The 25,786-nt window shown below is 38.3% G+C and overlaps 1 protein-coding gene across 1 annotated transcript in view; it reads left to right on the forward strand.

Annotated features, from left to right (window-relative positions):
- LPCAT2 (lysophosphatidylcholine acyltransferase 2) overlaps positions 1–25,786 on the forward strand; it is a 64,630-nt gene that overhangs the window by 13,886 nt on the left and 24,958 nt on the right. The window contains exons 6-11 of the mRNA XM_065899023.1: positions 823–881; positions 2,158–2,192; positions 5,414–5,468; positions 16,418–16,500; positions 19,074–19,199; positions 20,804–20,957. Of these exons, the coding sequence (XP_065755095.1) occupies positions 823–881; positions 2,158–2,192; positions 5,414–5,468; positions 16,418–16,500; positions 19,074–19,199; positions 20,804–20,957 (512 nt within the window). The remainder of the gene's footprint in view (positions 1–822; positions 882–2,157; positions 2,193–5,413; positions 5,469–16,417; positions 16,501–19,073; positions 19,200–20,803; positions 20,958–25,786) is intronic.

A 25,786-nucleotide genomic window follows, 5' to 3' on the forward strand; every position in this document is an offset into this window, starting at 1 on the left:
TTTTCTTTTCCTCCAAAGATAACCCTCACAGACACTTGGGGTCCTATGTCATCAAGTTAGAAAACCTACTTCAATTGTCATTAAAATACCTTCAGTTCCTTCTAAGGTTCACTCCTTTTTAAAATATTATGAAGGCTTCCCTGGTGGCACAGTGGTTGAGAGTCCGCCTGCCAATGCAGGGGACACGGGTTCGTGCCCCGGTCTGGGAAGATCCCACATGCTGCGGAGCCTGCGGGTCCAGAGTCTGTGCTCCGCAACAGCAGAGGCCACAACAGTGAGAGGCCCGCGTACCGCAAAAAAAAAAAATATATATATTATGAAGTTGTGAATTTTATAGTAATTTGTAATTTCATATGTCATTTCACAGTAATTATTAATACTTTAAAATGTTTTTGTATTGGCTGCTAGAATGCTCAGAGCCAAAGTTAGAACTCATTTCTAGCAAGTATGATAGTTTAGCATTCAAGCATTTGGTTTCAACTAGATTTTCTTCTCTTTATTTTCTCTTTGTCTTAGTTTCATCATTACTGTTTTTTTTAATCCTGTTGAATAATAGGTATTTGGCAAATGAAAACAAATGGAGATATAAGTAATATTTTAAGTGACTTAGGCATAACATTTAATATTTTGCTTACATATTTCTGAATTCAAAAATCTGTCATTTTGGCTAACACTAGGGATTTACCAACATTTAGCCAATAGTTTATATGTACTCTTAAAACATTTAACATATTTACATCATTTATTATTAATTTTTTAATTCACTGTAAAGTTTGTGTTCATATAAAGAGCATGTTATAAAATTTCACTATATGGTTATAGGGGCCTTCATTCCAGGAGTTCCAGTGCAGCCAGTTCTCCTCAGATACCCAAACAAGCTGGTAAGCATCGTAGTTTACTATGGGAAGAATCTCAACATTCCAAACAGCACAAATTCTCTAGGACCCCTTTTGTTTGAATAAATAAAATAGATGAATAGATAAATGGTGGGAGCAGATGGGTAGACTCATTCTCCTTGCTACAATTTAGTTTTTAAAAATTTGCAAGATAGGCACATATTGGTTGATACCAATTTGACATATTGCTTTTGCTATTACTAAGCTATAGGAAGACACTTCCTTAGCTTCTACCCTGTAGTCACTGTGATGGTATGGTTAAGTCTCAGATTCAGGGTCTCTTAGACTGGACTTCAGAAAACTCTCATAAATTTGTAGTTTTCATTAAGCTTAGAAGGAGAAATCTCCTGATTCACTGGTCATTACTGGTGGAGAAGGATTGAAGTAGTAGGATAAATTTGGAAGAGGCTTGGTGTTTAATTACGGGCTCAGTACTTCGTAGCTGTGTGACACTTGGCAAGTAGCTTAAATAAGGAAATATCTGAAAAGAACCTAACATCCTATAGAAAGTCCATGTGGGCTCAGAAAATACTCTTCTGCTCCATCGAGGAGCTTTGTCTTTTTCTGGGTATTGACTGCATCACCATTTTCCTAAAAAAAGTGGTTTTTTGGCAGGGGGAGGGATGTTCTGTTTTGGAGAGGAGCTTTCTTTACTAGAGAATTTACATTAAAAGCCAGGATGTAATTATTAATCATCTGTGTCATTTAAGATTGAGTTCTTAATCCATTCAACTTTCTATCAGCGGCTTATTTCTCAACCTTGGACACTTGTAGTTAAAAAATTAAAATTCATCAAATTTTTACTCAGTGTACTTCTACCTGTGGGTTTGAATTTGTCATTTACTCAAATTCTTTCACTGTGTACTACCTCACTACTGTAGTCTTTTTTCCCCAAATAAACTTTTTTTTTTTTAAGAACTGATGTATTCTGGTTTTTGTAAGCCAGTTAATTATCCAGATATGTTCATATTAGGAGAAAAATAGTTAAGCATGCACAAGTTTTTTTAAAAATTCAAAGCAACTTAATTCCATAAAAAGATAGGTGGTTACATATGGAAGACAGATCTTTGCCATGTAGATATGTGATCCAAGAATTTATAGATCAGTTCACTCTTGTTTAACAATAATAGTATGCTTGTCTTACTTTTCAGCATATTGCTTTTAATTCAGAAAGAAAGTATATTCAGTATCAAAATAAAATTTTTGTTTTATTTGGTATTTTTTCTCTGAACTAACAATTTAAATACTATTGTTATTCTAGGATACTGTGACATGGACATGGCAAGGATATAAATTGTAAGTTGCTTATATTATTATTAGTTTATATAAATTTTATTCGAGTGAAGAAAAAGAATTTGTTCTTTTTAAAAAAAAAAAGCCTTGTTTTTGTAGAAGTAAAGATTTCTAATCAGATCCTTGAATCTTGTAACTGAGAAGTTTTTGTAGAGAGCATAACTATCTTGCCCATTAAACCCCAGTGTCTGCCATGTGCAGAATTCTAGTTGTTTGTCATGTTCTAATGGGTCTCAAGTGTTTATCTACCAATTCTTAAGAAACATTCCAGTGATCTCATTTGAATCCTACTTAGCTTAAATTTTGTAATTTCATTCCCATTGCAAATTTAGCATTATCTGGTGTCTCCATCTTTATTTTACTGTATTCGTTTAAACAGTCCAGAGCATTTTAGTCATATAGCCTGAAATAGTTGTGATGTGTCTGATTTGAGTTGAGGAAATAGCTAACCAAGCTTTCACTTCCACTCTTGGATTTTAAGAGCCTAAGGATCAGCAGTTTCTATAAATGTTGAAGAGAAGAATACAGGTTCACTGTTAAGCTAGCTGAAGTGAAATAGACCTTTTAAAAAGAGCAGAACATGTAGAATCTTACTTACTCTCAAGAAGTTCTTTTGTTTGGCTCCCCTGCCTGTTTACGTGCCTCCTTTGGTCCTTTACCTGCATGGAGTGTCGACACCCATCTATGTTCACCTCAAGGAACCTGGCTGGCTTTGGGTGGCAGAAGAGAAAAAAAAATAAACCTTCCCCAAACTTAAAAAAATTTTAAAAAGACAGCCTGTTTATATTTTGGATTTGAGGACTTTCCCAGGACTTACGAAGTAATGCCTTTTGATACTGTTATACACAGAGCTCAAATTATTGATGGATAGGTGACGATCACTTGGAAATATTTAAAAAGAAATCATCATTTGCCTTCAAGTACATTGTAGACAATCCAAACAACTTCTGAAAATTAGATTTTTTTAACTAAAACATACTTATTTTCTCCATTTTTTTGTGTATGTAAGTTGCTTTGAAATGATACATTTAAATCAGAATAGATGGGCCAATTACATGTGTTAATAAACATTGATACGCCTGAGACATTTATGTTCCTGTTATACTTCAGTCCCTAGTAGTTGAAGTTAAGTAAACACCACCAAAAATAAGGAACATAAATTGTAAAAGGTATCTACACATTATGCTATCTTTAACCCTACAGGAAATCAGTCTATTCCCTTGGCTAGAATACGTATTTCCTGTCATTACTAATTACGAATTCCTGGTTTTCAACTTCTATACAAGGGGAAAGTAGGAGAAACAAGTAGTATGAGAGCATTTTAGAAAAAGAAGTGCCTGAAAATTGAGGGGATAACATATTTATATTTCCAGAGGTGTGTCATCCTTGGGGCCTTTACAAGTTAAGCCCTCATAGAGATAGTGACTTTGGGTTCATTGTGACTTTTTTTGGTTTTGCAGCTGGGCTGGTGGATGTGAAGGTCAAATAGGAAGCTTTTCTGGAAGGGAGATGAGGGGTAAATAGAGTGGTTGAGTTAATCTAGGCTCTAACCTGAGAAATGTGTGACAGAGGGGGAAAAATAGAATTCAGCAAAGAAAGAGAGGAAAAAAAGTATTTTCAGAGTTAAAGATTTCTTAGGATTTATAAACAAACACAAAATCTTCTAAAGATACAACGTTGTTTTATCCAAGTGCCACATCACACTTACGTGTGGTAACCTCTTGTTTCCACCTTTATCTTCTGGTCTTCATGTTATACTTAGCACTGTGTCTCTTACTTCTAAATCAGTTTTCTCAATTGTCCTGGCTCCAAGTACTACTCTGACTCAGGATCTAGGGAAGGGATTTTACACCAAAGCAGATGTCCTAGGGGAGAGGAGACTCAGGGACTAACCATCAAGAAGGGAAAGCCTTGGAAAAGCTGTTTTATGTCAGTCTAAGAAGTGTTGTTTGGTTTGTCTGTAGTGTGGACAAGTCAAGTTTAAAGAGATCTTGTGTGTGCTTTCATTTATGTGTTTTTTTTTTCTTTAAGAGCATTCAGAATTTTCAGAACAAAATATGTATTCAAGTCATTGAATTCCAAAGCTCAATTCAAATCATTAAAGAACAATTTACTTAATGATAGATAATATGGATTGGCTTTGTGGCTTGGAGTTTCCCTTTCAAACAGAAGATATGAGAACTGACACATTAACAATTTATAATTAATTATGGAATTAATAAACCCGTTTCCTAAATTCCTTCTTTTAAGTAAATTCCTTGTTTAAATTCCTAAATTCCTTGTCTTAAGTAAGTCCCTTCAAGCAATTTTTACAGGTAAATCATATTTTAATTTCTTAATAGCAAAAAAAGCTTGGTTGGTTGTTTTCTTAAACTTGTAGTCTAATTTACCCTGCCTGACTTCTGGGTCATCCGTCTACATGAGGCGAAATAAAAATCCCATAGAAATCTTAGCCAGAGAGTCTAAATATACACTGGAAAGCTGTAAGTAGGAACCATTTCAAAAATTATCTTTGAGAGGATTGATTATAACCACTTTAAAGAAAGCCTTTGTCGGGCTTCCCTGTTGGTGCAGTGGTTGGGAGTCTGCCTGCCAATGCAGGGGACGTGGGTTCGTGCCCTGGTCCAGGAGAATCCCACGTGCAGGAGAGGCCACGGCAGTGAGAGGCCTGCGTACCGCAAAAAAAAAAAAAAAAAAAAAGCCTTCATCTAGCTTTACAATGAAATCTGAAACTTTTCAGAAAATTTCCCCATAGCTAAAACATTTATTAATAACTGGGACAATGATGATAAAGTTTCTGCTTTTAAGGAAAGGCCCACTGGTTTTTTGTTTTTTTTAATATTAGAAAAGAATTTAGTAATGTTCTACTCAGCAGTTTTTCTATAAACATATTAATGAACCTTAAAATGTGACCATGGTTAGTTTCTCTAGGCCTATGAGTCTTAGCTGTCAAGAAGACTTCAAATTTGGGGTTTAGTCTGCTGAGCTGCGGCTCTGACCCACAAATACATATTTGATATTGCATTCAGCAATTTAACTTTTGAATATCAAGAATAGTTCTCTAAACCCAAGAAGTGTTATAGCTACAGTGTGGCATTTATAAATGCAGAATACATACAAAGAGTGACATGGGGTTGCTTGTATGTAAAGAAAAGATTGTTCAGTAATATTAGATGGTACTTGTATTACCACATAAAGATGGCCTTCTCTTTTTTTCTCTTCAGCATTCAACTTTGTGTGCTCACTTGCTGCCAGCCCTTCACAAAGGTGGAAGTTGAGGTAAGTGGTTCAAAATGTAGCCTTGGAGCCTAAGATTTGGCCTTTCCTTTCATTGTGAATTTTTAGTCTAGAGAGACCAGATGTAGAAAGATTGGAAGTTAAATCCACCACCTTGAAAATAAGCCCTGGTCTTTTGCAAATTGTGTGCCTAAACCCAGTCTGTCAACCCTAGCCCTTAGAACTGTGTTAGGAAACACAATTTCCTAACTTCTGGGAACTTCCAGCATGTCACCACCCTGGCTGGCCAGATTTGCATCACCCGTTTCTATCTTTTAATCCTTTTAGTGCCGACCTCTGCCAAGTTGTATGATATGCCTTCACATCCTGACCAAAGGAGCTACAGTAGCTGGTAGAACCCCACAACTTCTTGAAGAAGTATGTTCTGTGAAAGCTGAGAGATTGTGGGAGAGGTACAGAGTGAGAAACCCTCACTTTTGGAATCAATCTGCACGTGGAAAGGCTGAGGAAATCATGTTGTATGAGCCGTGAAGGCAGCTCATATCATCGTTCACAGGACAGTTTTTCAGTTTAAGTCACAGTAGCAGGCTGTAACACTGGAGGAGTGATTAGAATGTTCTGAAAATCCTGACCGGATTTTTAAGACTCTGAAGGTTGATTCCAAGAACTATGCTTAGTTTCCAGGAATGACATGGAATAATGGACCTCTGAATTCAGAATCTCGTTGGCTTCAGTGATACCCTCAGGTAGCCTCTGAAGAGAGAGCGTCAGAATAGTGGTTCTCCAGACTCTTGTCTGGATTTTCCAATTGCATCCATGGCTTTTGTAATGAAAACCTTAAGTTTGCATATGTAATTCAGAGTTCTGAGCGGGGGCCAGTGCTCCAGATGACAGGACTGTGGAATGGAAGTCACAAGAATCCTGTTTTATTTTGTTGGATAGCTTGGTTGTTCAGCCATTTAGATGTTGTCAGCACTACCAAATGATGTAGGAGGGCAAATTATGTCAAAGTGAATTTAACTTCCATGAAATTTTTCTTGAGACTTGCAGGTTGTCTGCCTGCCTTGAAAATACCTGTTTACTAATTATATGCCACACCTCCCCACTTTTAAAACTAGCTCGTATCACTCAGTGTGACCAGAAAACACTAGATCTTGGAATATAGTTAGATGTTTCTAGAGAAAAAACTAATCTGTATCCTAATAAGTTTAGGAAGTACCAGGGTAAATAAAATGAATCAGATTTCTTTTCTCAAGACTTCTCAGTGCCTTTGAAATGTTTGACCACTGAACCCCTTTTTCTCTGGATACCTCCTAGAGCCAGTTTCCACAGAATACATTTTGGGAAACCCCGGTAGAAAGAAATATCTTATTATTTCGAAGTACTTCGACTGAGCACTGCTCTTCCTTCTTGAAAAGCTGCTCAGATAGCTAGCCCTGTTTTCTTTCTCTAAAAAAAAAATAAATAAATAAGAAAACCCATATTCTCTGCAAATTTGGAAGATATTGTTTATATATATACGCTGTTCCTTCCTCTAAATTTACCCCTCTTTAGCTAAGATGAAATCTAGCAATAGATGTGGAAATGCACATAGAACTGTACATTTTTTTGTCTAGCACACGTGTCAGTGGTCAAATTGTGTTACAACAGAGGTATGCAAATTCCTCATGCTTTTGCCCTGACCACTATTACCACATTTCCTTTCCATGTCATGGCTGTCCTTCTTTCTTTTCAATTACAATATTTGCATTCTCCAACCTGTTCTCAGACCTGTTTGGATAATATTTTCTGCAAATAAAAGAATATATCCATTGTTCGATAACTTCACACACAAAATGGCTTTCAACCAGTTGAAAAAAGCTGAATAGGTAGGGATTTGATGTATAAGAATTGTGGTTCAGGGTAAGAAGATGGAAATTTGTAGGCTTCAAATTGGGTATTCTTATTTTAACTGTAATTTAATTTGAGATTTATGAGTCTACCTTTCACCCAAGGGATTCCTAACTACTTTATGATTTTTGAATATTTTAATTCCCCACTGTTGGGATGTAACTGGAAAATGTATCCCAGCAGCCTGCCAAGCACTAAGTATACCCACACCTTGGCTCAAGACTCTCAGGGGCTGGGCACTAGCTCTGAGGCTCCAGCTTTTCCACCACGTCAAAGGAGGCCCAGCTTGAGCTGCCCCAATGCAGCTTAGTCAGAAGTCTCAGTACATTTAGTTGCTACAATTTCAGTTGTCTTGGTTGTTCAAAAGCACTTCCTCTGCTTTCCTTTTTCTTAAAATGGATGGAAATCCTAGGTATTATTTTTAACATGTGTTTTTAGACCTTCTTGAATATTAATTAGGTAAACCTAATTCAAGATGTATTATTCAAGAATATAGTCTTAACTTTATGGTTTTTAAAATGAGCTATGAGTGGATTGTTACTAAAATGTCCATTTAGACACACTTGTTCTTGTGAGTCAAGGACTTCTCAGTATGTTGAAGGCTGTATCCTTTAGTTTCACAAGTCTCTCCTCATTAATGATGATTATCAATCTCTTTAATTACCAAGATGATCAGATATCTAAAAATCTAGGGAATACAGTATTTAGGACTATTTCCTTACCCACTCCTTCTCTGCTTCCCCAACAAAAAGACTTATTTTTGAAAATAAGTCTTGACTCTTAAAAATACAAGTTCCAAACCTCATGCCCTATGTAATTGGTCTTGTGGCATCTTTGAACAATGATGCCATGTGTGTCTACAGAATGGTTCTATTGAAAGTTATTCTTTGAATCATAATGTGGCATAGTGGGTGTACTTAAAGCATCTTTTAGTGATCACTTTTATCAGCCAGCTACTCCACAAGTATTCCTTAATAAGCATATGGCTTAGGGGCACAGGGAATAAGCTAGCTAGTAGGGAACATCCCAAAATATGACATAAATAAAGAGCCTTCTAGTTTATCTCATGAGAGAGAATATAAGCAAAGTCAGACTATATAGCACTCTGTGGATAACAGCTAGTTTCTGAATGGAAACATGACATTCACATTGACTCTACAATCAGTTTCCTTTTTCATGGGCTGTGTCTTAGTTTGCATTCAAAATATGTTGACTTTAAACCCATCCATTATATTAGAGATACATAAAAATGATTTGTCTGTAGACATACATATTTTGCTTTAGGAAACTTCCTTGGCAAAGCTTATAATGAGCTTCTAGTGGCTGCTGGCATTACTTAATGGTAGGTAATTCATTGCCTTGTGATAGAAAGAGGTTTTTTTTTTCATTAAAAAATTTCTGATGTAGGAAAGGATTATAATGATGAGTGTTATGATCAACACCTATAGAAATATATCACTTTTTAAATCTCTTAAAGCTAATTACTTAGAGAAGTTTCAAATACATTTATATAGTTTATTTAAATATCCGAATGCACTAAAATGATGTGTAGTTTTTAATCTAAAACGGGCCTTTTAGAAAACCATCACACAAATACATACATACCTACACACACAACACACCCCATATGTACTTGTTCTAACAGAGGTAATTTCTTCTGGAACTTGGTAGAATTCTGGAATTTGTAACTGGAGAAATAGAGTGCTACAAGAAGAGCGTTAACTGGGGTTTTTGTTCCAGTTCTGCTAGTACTTACCTGTATTTGCTTGAGCATGTTACTTAAACCGCTCTAAGCCTGTGTTCTCACTGGTCAAAGGGGGATAATAATACCTATTTTATAGGGTTGTGAGGATTTAATCAGGTTGCTTGTGTGCTAGTATGTGGTGAGTTAGGTATTAATCTTTATTCACCTTATCAACTAGATTTTCCTGTTCTTTTGGGAAGGAAGGAGCTAATGTTCATAAAACATTGTTCATAAAACCTTTCTTCTTTTGCATTTCTCCTCTTGAAGACTGTAAAGGAGAATCACGAGCAGAACTAGAACTGCACTTTTCTTCTTCTTCTTTTTCTTTTCTTTTTTTTTTTGGCTGAACCACACGGCTTGCGGGATCTTATTTCCCTGACCAGGGATTGAACCCCAGGCCCAGCAGTGACAGCACCAAGTCCTAACCACTGGACTGCCAGGAATTCCCAGAACTGCACATTTCTTAAGATTCACCTGTTAAAATCCGTTTCTGTTCCTTAGAAGAAGAAAAAGTTGATTGTAGTGTCATCACTCGTCAATCTTTCTCCCTCTCATCATCACTTATTTAATAGAAAGGAATGTGCTTGATGTGGTCAGTAAACAATGAATACACCAGTCTCACTGGTAGTGAATATTCATGTAAAGGACTGGCTCTGGGTAATGGAGAGCCTTAAACAATAAGCAGGGGAATTTGGGCTTTATCTTGTGTGCAGTCTAAGGCCCAAGAAGAGGTAGAAGGCTCTGGGACCAAAAGTGCAAACTAGAGGTGCTGGTGTGGGAGACAGGCCAGTTAGTCTTCTCATCATCTGGGTCAGGATGGTACAGAATAAGCAGGGTGAGGGAAGAGGGGATACTGCAGTGAGGAGGGGGCTGGAGCTGTGGAGCCCGTCTCAGGTGCAATGGGAAAGGGAATTGACGGAGTTTACACAGGATGCTGTCAGGGAGGAAAGACTTCCCTCTACCCACCCAGGTCTGATTCCTGGGTCTGTGAAATAAACTGATAATAGGCAGATTAACAGCAGAAAAGATATACAGATTTATTAAGTTTTAATATGATATGCACAAGGGCATCACAGGGAATAAAAAGTGAATACCCAAAAAAAGTGAGATTTGAGAGCTTATATACCATATTAAAAGAAACAGGGGATACAGCCACTATGGAGAACAGTATGGAGGTTCCTTAAAAATACTAAAAATAGAACTAACATATGACCCAGCAATCCCACTACTGGGCGTATACCCTGAGAAAACCATAATTCAAAAGGACATATGTACCCCAATGTTGATTGCAGCACTATTTACAATAGCCAGGATGTGGAAACAACCTAAATGTCCAACGATAGATGAATGGATAAAGAAGATGTGGTACATATATACAATGGAATATTACTCAACCATAAAAAGGAACGAAATTGGGTCATTTGTAGAGATGTGGATGGACCTAGAGTCTGTCATACAGAGTGAAGTAAGCCAGAAAGAGAAAAACAAGTATCATATATTAATGCATATATGTGGAATCTAGAAAAATGGTACATATGAACCTATTTGTAGGGCAGGAATAGAGACATAGACGTAGAGAATGGACATGTGGACACGGGGAAGAAGAGGGTGAGACGAATTGGGAGATTAGGTTTGACGTAAATACGCGGGAACCTGCTGTATAGCACAGGGAGCTCAGCTTGGTGCTCTGTGACGATCTAGATGGGTGGGATGGGGAGGGAGGGAGGTCCAAGAGAGAGGGAATATAGGTACACATATAGCTGATTCACTTCATTGTACATTAGAAACTAGTACAACATTGTAAAGCAATTTTACTCCAACTTAAAAACAGGATGAATTAGAGCTTCCACATAGTTTATAACAGAAATAAAAGTTTCAAATTAAAGAAAAAAAAAAAAGAAGCAGGGGAGGGAGGGCATAAGCCACTTAGGGAAGAGTAAATGATTTTTAAGAAAGACCAGTGGGCCCTTAGAACAGATGGGAGACATGATGGTGTGTGATAAAGTTTGTCTGGGTGTGATGTTGACTTCTAGTCTCCTCCCCTCTGATGAGAGTCAGTCCTCCCTGTTTGTTGAAACTCCCCAGGAGCACATTTAGGACAAGTGAGTTCTTTTTGGAGGATCTGTCATGGGCAGATAAGGGGAGTTTAGAGAAAGCCTCTCCCTGCAGTGCTGTTTTTAAGTGCCTACAGCTCAAAATAATTGATATACCCAAGTGGCACATTTTGCAGTTGCATGTCCTGAACTCCTTCACTGTCTTCTTTCTAAAGTTGAAAATGAAGTATCATTGAGATGAAAGTGGAGTTGCAACTTGAGAAGCAAGGAACATGTTTGAAACCGGAAAATATGATGGCAGCAGGTCAAAGAGGGACAGAAGAGGGCTGCCAAGCAGCAGTGAGGTTCGATTTAAGTAACTTGATCCTCGCCCATCACATCAACATTAAAGAAATAGACCCAATGTTAAGATCACATATTTTGGCCCACCTACACAGATTAGAAAGATAAAAGAAGATCTTCGACAACAGAAACAAAAAAGTATTTTTTTATGTTTGGAGGCAGCATGGTCACCTTGGGAAATTACATAATTTTTCAAGCAGCTCCAAGGAGCTGAACATGAATTTGTAGTAGCCTCAGCCAGTAAGATTTTGTACCTTTGTTTAGCATCTCTCAGTTAGCATCACTCTCTAATGGGATCAGGAGATCAGGAGAGGCGGGATCAGGAGAGGTGACTGAGTATGTGGCAGAAGTGAGAGATTCTAGGTGACAGAAAGGTCATAGAGAAGTGTCTGATTCTCAAAGTACAGTGTAGATAGGCAGACAGATGTTGTCAGCATGGGGTGGCAGAGAGGGATGAATAGTTTCTGAGGGTGACTGTCAGTTTCTTGCCGTCTCTGCAGGACCAGGTTAGGGGTGAAGTAAACACTAATAGATAATGAGGGGAAACTCTCATGGAAGAACTTGTCAGAGGAGGAATTAGAATTGCATGTTTTTTCCATGGCCAAGGTGGAGTTGAGAAGAATATCTGTGGCCAGATGAAGGGGTGTGAAATCAAGATGGGCCATCAATGTGGATACTGGGGATAACGAGAGAAGATAAAGGTAGAAAGGATAACTTGTGGTCCTGGGGTCACTGGGGTACTTAGGTGTGTATTAGCGTTCAGTAATAGATAACGACAATCATGTTCCCGTCTCTCTGGCTGATCTTCCTTCCCAAGTAAAAGATATGTTCATGCTGTGACCCTTGAATGACTTCGTACAAATTGGAAATGTGATATAGAGGGCAAGATCTTATCCAAGGAGAGATGACTTTTTATTAGAATTTCCATTGAATTGCTTCTCAGGAGGCATGGGGGCCTCCAAGACCAGTGAGTATCAAATCCAGGCTTTTAACTATTTTGAAATCTCAGGGGAATTATTTTCCTCAAGAATAAAATGCCATGCCAATATGAGCATTATTAAAAATCATTTTATGGAAAATATTCCCTGCACTAAAAGGAACCAAACCCATAGTTCATTGTATTGTGTTTGGTTAACAGTGTAACAGCAATTTATTTTTTAGGGTTTTCAGTATGAACTTTTATGACCTACCAATCAAGTGTATTATAAATGAGCATTTAGCTTTTTTTAATGAAGAATTAAATGGCCATTTAAAACTTTAATTGTATTATTTTGTTAGGTTTTTATGAACATTGATTTTAACATAGTTTTCTTCTTTGGATTTCATCCTAAGCAACTATAAGAGATTTTACTAGAACAGGAAGGAGGGAATTTTTAGAAATTTTTATTTGCAAAGATTTTTCATTGCTCTGGATATATAAGTGATGTGGGGACCTCTGGTGGCTTAGTTTATTTTTCCATCTTAAAGGATGACTGGATACTAAGCGAAAAGATAGACTTAGAAGTCCAGTTGGAAAGGACCTTAGACGGCATCTACTCAAACTTTTCCTTTGACAAGAGAGGGAATTGAGGCCTATAAAGGCGAAATGACTTTTCCAGGATCGCACAGCAGAGACAAGGCATCAATCCAGGCCTAGTGCTGTCTCCGCAGCATGCCACTGTCCTCTTGGAGAGGATGTTAATAAAAGAAATGTGAGAAGTAAAATAACAAATAGCACATTATCCTATGATTTCTGTCCATTTTATCCTGAAAATGCCATTTGGGTCCATGCTGGCCTGTACACCCTCCCTCCCTCCCTCTATTCATGGTCTTACCATCACTCACAGAGTGATTGTGGTTGCCTCCAGGGGTTCTCCCTGCTCCGAGCCTCTTCCTCTTTGACTATCCACTCCCTGCCACCAAAGTTACTGCTCAAAAACTTTGACTGGTCATTTCACTCCCTTGCTTAAACTTCATCTCTGAGTCACTATTGCCCGTAGGCTTCTTAAACATGGTTAACAAGCTTGAAAACAGGCCCACGTGAGTCTGAAAGTGGTGTTATTTATACAGATACTTACTTTTCTTTCAAATTGTGACCCTGCCACTTGTGTGTGGCTTAGCTATATCGTTTAACCTCTTAGAGCCACATTCTTTACCTATCAAAGGGAAGTGGTAGAATTTGCCTCAAGAAATTGTTGCCCTAATGAAACTTCAAAGCTTTTGCACAGCAAAGGAAACCATAACCAAGACCAAAAGACAACCCTCAGAATGGGAGAAAACATTTGCAAATGAAGCAACTGACAAAGGATTAATCTCCAAAATTTACAAGCAGCTCATGCAGCTCAATAACAAAAAAACAAACAACCCCATCCAAAAATGGGCAGAAGACCTAAATAGACATTTCTCCAAGAAGATATACAGAATGCCAACAAACACATGAAAGAATGCTCAACATCATTAATCATTAGAGAAATGCAAATCAAAACTACAATGAGATATCATCTCACACCAGTCAGAATGGCCATCATCAAAAAATCTATAAACAATAAATGCTGGAGAGGGTGTGGAGAAAAGGGGACACTCTTGCACTGCTGGTGGGAATGTGAATTGGTTCAGCCACTATGGAGAACAGTATGGAGGTTCCTTAAAAAACTACAAATAGAATTACCATATGACCCAGCAATCCCACTACTGGGCATATACCCTGAGAAAACCAAAATTCAAAAAGAGTCATGTACCAAAATGTTCATTGCAGCTTTATTTACAATAGCCCGGAGATGGAAACAACCTAAGCGCCCATCATCGGATGAATGGATAAAGAAGATGTGGCACATATACACAATGGAATATTACTCAGCCTTAAAAAGAAATGAAATTGAGCTATTTGTAATGAGATGGATAGACCTAGAGTCTGTCATACAGAGTGAAGTAAGTCAGAAAGAAAAAGACAAATACCGTATGCTAACACATATATATGGAATTTAAGGAAAAAAAAATGTCATGAAGAACCTAGGGGTAAGACAGGAATAAAGACGCAGACCTACTGGAGAACGGACTTGAGGATATGCGGAGGGGGAAGGGTGAGTTTTGACAGGGCGAGAGAGAGTCATGGACATATACACACTAACAAACGTAGTAAGGTAGATAGCTGGGGGGAAGCAGCCACAAGGCACAGGGATATTAGCTCGGTGCTTTGTGACAGCCTGGAGGGGTGGGATGGGGAGAGTGGGAGGGAGGGAGACGCAAGAGGGAAGACATATGGGAACATATGTATATGTATAGCTGATTCACTTTGTTATAAAGCAGAAACTAACACACCATTGTAAAGCAATTATACCCCAATAAAGATGTTTAAAAAAAAAAAGAAATTGTTGCAAGATTTCAGCACATAAAACCCCTTATATAAAGTACCCAGTACACAGTAGGTTCTTGAAGGATGGTAGCCCTTATTGGTGGACTTAGCTCACTGTATCATACATTTATTCCCCACTGCATGAAGAACTCCTTGAGGGCAGAACTTCCTTGTCATGTTTTCAAGGCTTAGTGTGGTGCCTGGCATATAACAGTGTGCTTAAGCAGGATTTGTTGAATGGAAATGAGCCATGAAATCTTGAGCAAGTCATTTAATCTTTGTGATCCCCAATTCCTTATAACTAGAATTGGGAGGATTAGTAAAATGAAATAATGCATATAAAACACCTAGCGTGGTGCCTGGTTCAGTTAATAAACAGTAGGAATTGGCAAGATCATGTTTATCCTCAGAAAGTCAAGATCAAGCATTAGCTCTTCTATAAAACCTCTTTGGTTGCTTTTCCCAGCCCCCGACCAAATTAATCATTTCCTATCCCTTGTGCTCATACTCCAGGAAGGATGGTTTAGTGGGAAAAACAAGGGTTTTAAAGTCTGACAGGCCCTGAGCTGAATCTTAGTCATGTGACCCATATAACTTTAAGTAAGTTAATTAAGCTTTTAAGCCCTATCATTAGGGGTAATGATAGTGTGTGTTGTGTCAGTCTATCCTGTTAAAATATGGATCTTCTTTAGAGTGGGAATTAGGGTCCTGTTCATCTTGCCTGGTATATAGTAGGTGCTCAAAAAATGAACAATGACTTAAATATAGCACTGAAAGCTTGTTAATGTTAGGAAACTATAATTAAAAACAAGAATAGTACAAATGAGGTATCACAGATTATCAAGTGGAGAAAAAAGAGTAAAATTTAAAATGATAAAGCAAAACATGGTAGAAAGCCAATATAAGGGTTCAAAAACAAGCAGAAGAAATGATCAAACATAAAGCTTGATCAAGTGATAAAAATATGGCTGATAGGGCTTCCCTGGTGGCGCAGTGGTTGAGAGTCCGCCTGCCGATGCAGGGGACGCGGGTTCGTGCTCCGGTCCGGGAAGATCCCACATGCCGCGGAGCGGCTGGGCCCGTGAGCCATGGCCGCTGAGCCTGCGCGTCTGAAGCCTGTGCTCCGCAACGGGAGAGGCCACAACAGTGAGAGGTCCGCGTACCGCAAAAAAAAAAAAAAAAAAAATATGGCTGATATAGGAAAGGATAGAGAAGATAAACTACAAAAAACAAAGTACTACCACTAATAACATTTTCACACAGAGGGTAAGTGGGAGAAAATGCAGCTTTGAGAGTAAGATCTGAGTAGTTTCAGCTTTACAACTTCCAGAATTCCAGACATTGGTTCATTTCATCCTCACCACAACCCGGAACATAGGTGGTCATAGCCCTCCTTTCAGAGTTGAGGAGACAGTTCAGAAAAGTTAAAGGTCATACTAGTTAACACACAGAAAGACCCAGAGCTTGGATTCAGATCTCTTGAGTCCAAGCACAGTGCTCTTTACATTCTATCCTATAACCCGTGTGCTAGAAAGGCAGGGGATTTCATATAATGACAGCTTATAAATTAATTTAGCATTTAAAGTCTTAGGCCTCACAATTGTAATGGAAAGGTATATTTGCCTTTCAGTTTATGCCTGTTCAAATACCAAATGATGAAGAAAAAAGTGATCCTGTCCTTTTTGCCAGTACAGTCCGGAATTTAATGGCAGAGTAAGTATCTATATGTGATTATGATCAGTAAATAGTTTTAAAATTATTGGTAAATGGCATTTAACATTGTTTTTGTTTTTTGTCTTTGTTTTTTTCTGTCTGAGGGCCTCATTCCCCAACTCATTTTGGTAAGGAAAAATCATGTGCCTAGGAATGCGGTCAGTAAGACAATCTATAAATATTTTCTCTGACGTAACCCCAAACTAATGGAGACGTAGCTTTGCCAGAAGGTGAACAAGGAGGGTACATGAACCAGGAGAAACCAGCCAGTGACCTCCAAAGGGTGAATTCTCCCAAGCTGGCCAGCCGCTGTCAGACAAAGCTAATGATGGTCTGAGTGGTTCCTGCTGTGACCCACCTTCTATTCCCCTCAACCTCCATATAGCTGCCAAGACCATGTGTTTCAAAGGCATTAATGATTAGAGCACCAAAAAGGGAAAAGTTTGCAAGGGAATGCAATGGATGCATAGAAAAGGGGGAAAGTCACCCTCATTAAGGGGATGGCTATAAATTTAGGATTTAGAAACTGCAAAACATAAGGCAAGTATTTTCCTGCACTTAAGGGAGTTTTAACTGGCCACTATCCTGATTAGATAAATCACCTCTCCTCCTGTAATGAAAGAGTGTGTTATACTATCCCCACCACCCAGGCAGCCTCAGAGCCCTCCAGGTGTGTACCCTCTCCCCAAGCACCACCTCCCTCAGTCATGCCCAACGGTAGGTTTGGAGCTAATAAGCCAGCAGTATTTATTCTCTTAGTAAAAATGCAATGAGAACTCTGAATTTAGCTTCATAGCTGAATTTGGCATTATAAGCAAGATTATATATATTATACGTATATTACATATATTAATATTTCACAGGAGACTAACTTTATTTTCAAAAAAGAATAAATGTTAAAGTGTTTGGCTGAAAAACTTTTGTTACTACGTGTCCCTACATGTACTTGATTTACCTAGTTTCTAGAGCAGCTACAAAATTTGCTTTGATATTGTTTTCTTCCCTCTTCCATTATGTTTTCATACTAGCTTATGTCCAAAATTTAGGAAGGAAGATAAGTATTAGGAACTGAGAGAATTTACATCAGATATTTTGACTTCCCAAAACCTGCCTAAAAACAGGAAAGGTTTGTTTAAGCAGCCTTTTCCTGGATTTGGAGGCGTGGAGGTAGAAGGGCCTTGGATAAAGAGTAAGAAAGACCTCAGTTAGCTGTACAGCCTTGGATAAGTCCCCTCCAAGGCTCCTTTCCTCATGTGTAAAGTGGGAATTCTAATCCTTGCCTGGCTTTTCTCATAGTTTTGGTTATTATGAGAGTCAAGTAGGAAATGTTAAAAGCATTTGAAAATGGTAAAGAGCAAAGCCGAGGTAAGTAGTGGTGGTCGACCACTAATAAATATTTACCAAATCCTGTGCTAGGCCATTTGCTTGTGTTACCTAACATAATCTTCACAGCAGCTCTGAGGCAAGTGAGAAAATGGAGGCTCTGAGGTAGTGAGAGTTTCTGGGCTGGGATTCAAATCCACACTTCCTATTACCAAAGCCCAAGCTCTTAACTGTTTTGTTCTACTATTTACTCATAATTCCTGAAGTGTTTTTAATTTTTATTTTCCTTATATATTCTTATACCCAAATAGTCATTAATCAAAAACAGCTTAGTGGCAGGTAGGAAAAAAATGTTTATTCATATTGCATTCATTGAAAATTGAATGTTCTTAGCCATGATTCAACAAAATCAAATAACAGTTGATGACATAATTTTATGATTGTCACTGAATGTGTGTGAATAAAAATTTAGCCAAGAGGGATCTGCAGGAAATTATTTTATGTACAGCACAGATTTTCTTCTTGTCACTCAAGTGTTATTTCAAGTTCTTGTTAATATGTATTTTTTCCAAATCTGTTTCACTATAAGTAGATCTCTGAGCAGGAGGGAGGTAGTCAGTATTGTGCACTCCTTTGAGGATGGAGGGTGTTTAGGTTTGGAAGAAATGATCTTATAATCAGTCCTCATTAGTATTTTTTGAAGATTGCTATGTAGCAAGAAGGTGATCTTCAGTCTTAAAAGATGGAAAGACGCAGATAGCTAGCAATATGGATAGACCGTTCACTTATAATATGTACAGGTACCATTTATCTGTTTAAATGGCACTTCCACAGGCATTCTTAGTTGGTCCTTAAAATAACCCTGTGGAGGAAGTGATTATTCCCATGTGCAGATGAGAAAAGTGAGGCTTAGGTTAAGTGCCAGCTGGTAAAAGACTCCATAGGACTTGAACCTAAGTCTTCTCATTACTTTCCATGGACTGAACTCAACTATTATTATCGCTGTAGTCAAAACACAGAACAAAAATGACTAGCTGGCAGAAGCACACAGACATAAGGAGATTAACTCGGGCCACAATAAGTCTGTGAAGTAGAGAAATGTGTCTCTTTGGCAATAATAAGCCAAAGCCACTGGTTCAAAAAGTAGTAAATACTTTTCCATTTACTGTCGTTTGTTGACCAATTCAGGCCTAATGAAAAACCATCACCTTTTTAAAAAAGTTGAATCTGTTTGTTTTTTAATACTTTAGAGCTCTGAGAATTCCAGTAACAGATCACACCTATGAAGACTGCAGATTGATGATTTCAGCAGGACAGCTAACACTGCCTATGGAAGCTGGGTTGGTGGAATTTACCAAAATCAGCCGGAAATTGAAGTAAGCATATTTTTAAATTACCACACTTTCCTAAAGGTGTCCAAAAGAGATCTGAAATCCTGTTATGTTTATTTTCTCTGGTTTCATTAATGCTCAAACTCTAGAACCTACGTGGTGTTTATTAAGAAAGCCAGGGATGTGAATTTATCTCCCATTTAGTTCATCTAGTTTTGTTTTTTCAAGAACAGCTAACTCAGAAATATGTGCGTTGGTCATGAGAGGAGAATGAGATAGTAAACACGAATCAGCACAGATCTGCCTCCCTACCCAGAAACAGCTGAGTAGTTGGTCCTGCCACCTTCTTATAAGAAAGATGGCATAATTGTATGGTACTGGCACGAGGTGGTCAGAACTCCTCATGTGAAATAGGAATTGACTTGTAGAGCAGCAATTCTGACCATCATTGAATTTTAAATACTTCCCTAGATCAATCTTCTCCTTCTGGGTACATAATTTTTTTGAAAAGGAAAAAAAAAAATTGTGATTTTAATGATCTGGTTTAAACCATTTAGAACATTCCCTTTGAACTTCCTGGTATGAAGGTGTAACTCCCACATCCCTCTCTGATTACAGTTCATTGTTTTCAGCCCTGACAGGGATCTGCAGAATTTATTAACCCAGTAGACCTTGGCATCCTCCCTAGGAGGGAGCTGCAGAACCAGTTACTGTATTAAAGTTCAGTATTAAAAAATATTTTTTGATAACTGATGTAGCAAACATTATTTATATCTTCTAGATGGCAATGTTTTGATGTTATATTTTTACAATATTCCAATATATTTGAAAAAATTAGATAGTTACTGAAATTGGATGTAGAAGTATATGTTAAGTCACCTGTTTAATTCTACAGGATGTGATGTAAGCTACAGTATATTTTCCAGTGTTTTTTAAAGTGTTTTATAACTAATATTGGAGGAAGTGTACAAAGTCTAATGAATCCCCCATCACAACATTTTGTGAAATGTAAGTTCATTATCATCCGGAAAGCTTGAAAGCAAGAATTGTATTTTTTTTTTAACAACTCAGTAAGTACTGTTGACTTACTAAGTAATATTTAGATTAAAATGTGAGTTCTTTTTTTCTTCTCATGAGTCATTTATTATCTTACCACATTGCTCCTTTTCCCAGTTACTTTTCTTTCCCTCAGATATTTGGGATAATTATAGTTATGTTAATATCCTTTAAAAAATTAGAAGTCTGTATCCATGTTCAAAGTGTGCCTTAAAATATTCGTTTTTGGGGCTTCCCTAGTGGCGCACTGGTTGAGAATCCGCCTGCAGTTGCAGGGGACACGGGATCGTGCCCCGGTCCGGGAAGATTCCACATGCTGCGGAGCGGCTGGGCCCGTGAGCCATAGCCACTGAGCCTGCGCATCCAGAGCCTGTGCCCCGCAACGGGAGAGGCCACAACAGTGAGAGGCCCGCGTACCGCAAAAAAAAAAATTTTTTTAATTCGTTTTCTTCTCCTTTTCAAATGTAACACTGAATATATTTTTCCCTCCCTAAATTATGGTATTTAATTTATTCTAGATGAATAAAACAAAACTCACAAAATGTCCATGTGGATTGTAAAACGCTAATACATCTTCATAACTCTTTGTTTAGATTAGATTGGGATGGGATTCGTAAGCATTTGGATGAATATGCCGCTATTGCAAGTTCCTCTAAAGGAGGAAGAATCGGAATTGAAGAATTTGCGGAGTATTTGAAGCTGCCTGTTTCAGATGTCTTGAGACAACTTTTTGCGCTCTTTGACAGGGTAGGTTAAAGTTTAATCTTTAACATGCAAATATTTTTATTTCGTGAGTCCCCACAGGGTATAAATCAGTATGGCAGGCATTAGAAAAACTTGCTAGGTCAGTGTTAGAAGAAGCAAGGCTGAGCCCATTGTTTAATTGCATGATTTTGTTTTTCAGCTTAATAGTAGTAGAGCAGTAGTAGTAGTAGTAATGATAATAGTAATATAATAATAATTGTGTGTGTGTGTGTGTGGCAACAGTTATGATAGTGTCTTTATTTTAAACACCAGGTCAGAAATAAATATTGTGACCATATACCCATATTTGTGTATGGAATTGGAAAGGTTTACATAACTAGCAAGAATTTTAATATTTATGTCAAAATCATACATTGATGACACGGGTGGTACTATTCTATCCTGAAGGTTTCTGGACTTCCCCCAAAACATCCGAAGACCAAATAGATTTTAGTTTATTTATAACAAAGTTTTCAATTAAAGCTTGACTGTTAGTCCTTATATTGGGGATTCAGTTTTCTGCTTATGAATATGTACGTACATGGAGTTAGATAATTGAAATGTCAAAGTTTCCTTAGGAAAAGTGCATCAAGATTTCAAGTTCTCTCTTCTTAATTTGTTTTTTAATATATAAAGTTGACAGTAAAGTTTACTTTTTTGGTTACAGTTTTGTGAGTTCTAACAAATGCATAGAGGCATGTAACTACCACCACATTCAAGAAATACAATTGCAAAAAAAAAAAATTCCCTGTAGCTAGGCTTTTATAGTCAAGCCCCTCCCTCACCTTTAACCACTGACAATCACTCCATCCCTATAGGTTTGCCTTTTCCAGATGCCATACAAATGGAATCATTTAGTATATCCTTTTGAGTCCAGCTTCTTTCACTCAGCATAACGCACCTGAGATTCAGCCACGTTATTGCATGTATCTGTAATTTGTCTCCTTTTATTGCTGAATGGTATTCCATTGTGTGGATGTACCATACTTGGTGTATCCATTCCCCAATTGAGGAACATTTGGTTTGTTTCCACCTTGGGACAATTATGAATATAACTGTTCTAAGCGTTCATGTATAGGTTTTTGAGTGAATATAGGTTTTCCTTTTACTTGGGTAAATACTTAGGGTTGGGTAAATACTTAGGATTGTCATCTTTTTTATTTCACATTCATTCCTGAGGGATATTTTTGTTGTACATATATGGAATTCTGTATAGAGTTCTTCACTTTCAACAATTTAATAATTTCATCCTGCTGCCTTCAGGCCTATCTGGTGGTTTTTCAAGTTCCTCCTGCCATGGTATTTTATCCAGAGGTAGTGCTTTTTGTATTTCGATCAGAGTTTCTAATTGTAGTGAGAAGGAGAGATAGACTAAACTAAGCTCATTCCATCCTGGCTGGCACCAGAAGTCCCAGGTCTCTATCAACCACTGGGAAAAGATATTTTGCAAAGAAATGATAGCCTGCTGACAGAAACCAGGACAGAGCTTTTCTTTTTCTTCTTACCCAGAGGTCACTAACATTCCTAATGACTTATTCTGTGACTTATTCTCTTAGATGAACTTTTTTGTTTTAACTTATTTTAATTTTGGCTGCGTTGGGTCTTCGCTGCTGGGCCCGGGCTTTCTCTAGTTGCGACGAGCGGGGGCTACTCTTCGTTGCAGTGCACAGGCTTCTCATTGTGGTGGCTTCTGTTTGTTGTGGAGCACGGGCTCTAGGTGTGTGGGCTTCAGTAGTTGTGGCACGTGGGCTCTGTAGTTGTGGCTCGTGGGCTTAGTTGCTCCGCGGCATGTGGGATCTTCCCGGACCAGGGCTCGAACCTGTGTCCCCTGCGTTGGCAGGTGGATTCTTAACCACTGCGCCACCAGGGAAGTCCCTTAGATGAACTATTCTTTAACATGATACAGGTAAGCAACCTTCTTCCGTATGGAGTGCACAAGCCTCTCTTCTGTGCTTGTTGCAGCATACAAATATTTTTTCCTTGTCCGTGAAATGGTAATGTGTCACTGCAATGGTGCTACTTTAAAGTGTAATGAAGATTTAGGGAAAAGGAGATGTAAATTATGGTATGTAACAGTGCAAGTTGGGAAAATACAGGCACTTTTCACTTGTACTGTTACTAGTATTTCTGTGAGATTTGTATAGCATTTTTCAGTATGGCTCTGGAAACCATGCAAGCAATTTTAAATAAAGTTTCTATAAATATGAACTTGGTGACAGGAAGGAATATGGCAGGGACATACAAATAAGAACAGGAGATGGGGAAATGGGAAGTGACATGAAACAGAGACCAAGAGGGAAGTTCAAAGCACATCATAGACTTTATGCTCATCAGGATTTTTAATCAAGATTAAAAATAGTCTCCATAGAGGGCTTGCCTGGTGGCACAGTGGTTGAGAGTCCACCTGCCGATGCAGGCGACTCGGGTTCGTGCCCCTGTCCGGGAGGATCCCACATGCCGTGGAGCGGCTGGGCCCGTGAGCCATGGCCGCTGAGCCTGCACGTCCGGAGCCTGTGCTCCACAACAGGAGAGGCCACAGCAGTGAGAGGCCCGCATACCGAAAAAAAAAAAAAAAAAAAAGTCTCCATAGAAGTTGCCCTGTCTTTCAGGTGTCAAACTGTCATAACAGCAATAACAGGATTGCTTTGACACCAGTTCTGTCTTTTGATGACTGATGATACCTGCCAGTGGCCCCATTGTTTCTATAGCACTGGGATATGTGGTAAGGTTTGGGAGTGGGGAAGGGAGTGTAAACCAAGGATTACAATAAGCCCTAGTTAGCCAGATTGACTCACTCTGAACGAAAGAATACAATTAGCTCCAAGCAGTTTGGAGACTGGTGAGCCTTTGTGGCCAGTGTGGTCAATCACACTTCTGCATGGACTGCTTCAATCGGCTCACGTATCAATTGTAACTGTTAAGTTTTCTTCACTTCTTTGTATAGTGTATAGACTTAGCTTTAGATATAGACCACGAGTTGGTCTTTAAAACGCTTTTGATCTCCAACATACTGGAAGGTAGAGAAAATAATCTGGAGAATTAACAACTAATGCATTTGACCTTTCTTTACCTCTTCCTTTTCTCTTCTCTTTGTCTCTCTGTCTTTCTCGCTTTCCTTTTTTTTTTTTTTTTTGTTTTTAACATACCTGCATGTCTGTGCCTGTGAAGATTTGCTTTGTTTTGAGAAGCTGAATTATGTAATCGTTGCCACACCCTGTGCACATCCCCACTTCCATGCTCTCTTGGAGGGATTTAGCTGGGAAATGTTCCATGGAAAAGACAAAGAAGTTCAGTAACGTCATTGTTTATTTCTCTCTGAGTAGCTTATCTTGCTAAACTCAATACTTATGAGGGGTGGGGGAGGAAGAAGGGTGGGAAAGAGAGGGTGGGTTGTTCCTCTTGCTCTTTCATTTCAGTAGCTATAAATTTTTGCAGGGCAGAGGGCTCCTCCCATGTGCCTTTCCCACTTTATTCTCCTTTTCCCCTTCTTTCTTTTCTTCTCTCAATCTCTCCCCAAGTCTGGTGCAATTGTGGTTGGTATTTTGGGGAAGGGGAGAGATCTGTATATCTCTCCATGTTCCCTTACTCCTTCTTCCCATGTACATTCCTGGCAATTCTGCAAAAACTTCATAATGATTTTCGTCTCAGTCTGTCCTAAAAATAAAAAGTGCTGTCTATTCAGTTTCTTCTGACAATCTGATGTGTTCTTTTAGATTGTCAGATATGCGATGGCAGATGATTTCAAGGTCCAACAGAAATGTGGCATTCATGATCCAAAGCATAGCATGGCTCATTGGATTAGGATAGTTTTTTGTGGAGAGGTCTCATCTCTGAAAAAAAGGAAAAGAAGACCCTTTTCATCTTTAGGTTTCATTCAGCTTCTTTATTTTCCCAAATGTACACTGAACTCTCTGAATCAGAGGCTGATAGGGATTAGTCAAAAGTCCACATGAGTTAGAGACAGTTGAGAGCTGAGACAGTAGTTTAAAACAGTGGCTTCTCAACATTTTTTATATTCATAATTCAGTTTTCAAGACTAGATTTTTTTTGCCAACACTCTTGAAGGCATTTAAATACACTTAATGGGACTGAGAAACAACACTGGCTAAGTCAGAAATAATTATAACACAGTCATTTGTACAGTTATAAGAATATCTACACAGCATCACCTTATTTCATTCATTCTTCAACGCTGTGTTATTGAGCAGAGCCATGTGCTGCCCTGCCAGCAGTATCTTACGTACCTACGAGACAAAGTCCTCAAATATTGCAGCACACATATCATCTTTGTTGCTAGTTTGACAGTATACCATGTTATCTGCCTCTTACCTCTTACTAGTGGCAAGTCATCTCATCTGCACTATATCTCATGATACATTCAGGGTCATGTTCCGTCTGGCACACATCACCATAACGGTATGTATATTCGCTGGTGGCGTAGCTATATTTCAGGGATCAGCAGGCTTTTTTCAGCAAAGAGCCAGATTGTATAAATGTTTTTGACTTTGTGGGACATTTGGTCCTAAACTTTCAGTATAATTTGTACAACTGAATAGAAAAGTTAATCCATCCCACTCAGAAAGATTTCTCTGTTTATTTTCAGTCACTTAAGCCACATAAATGCCCTGTCCTAACTCTCAGCTTGAAAATCTGCATAATACAGCACCCTACCTTCTCTAACAGGGAAGGGCAAGCAAGGATGCTTGTTATTATATGCTCATTATTTGCTCATGATTTAACACTTGAACTAATGCCAAGAACGGGGCAGACAGGAAGAACTCGGATAAAGAAACACATTCATTCCACACAATGCAAAAGAGTAATAAAAGATC

This window comes from Phocoena phocoena, chromosome 20 (assembly GCF_963924675.1).
Source record: "Phocoena phocoena chromosome 20, mPhoPho1.1, whole genome shotgun sequence".
Lineage (NCBI taxonomy): Eukaryota > Metazoa > Chordata > Mammalia > Artiodactyla > Phocoenidae > Phocoena > Phocoena phocoena.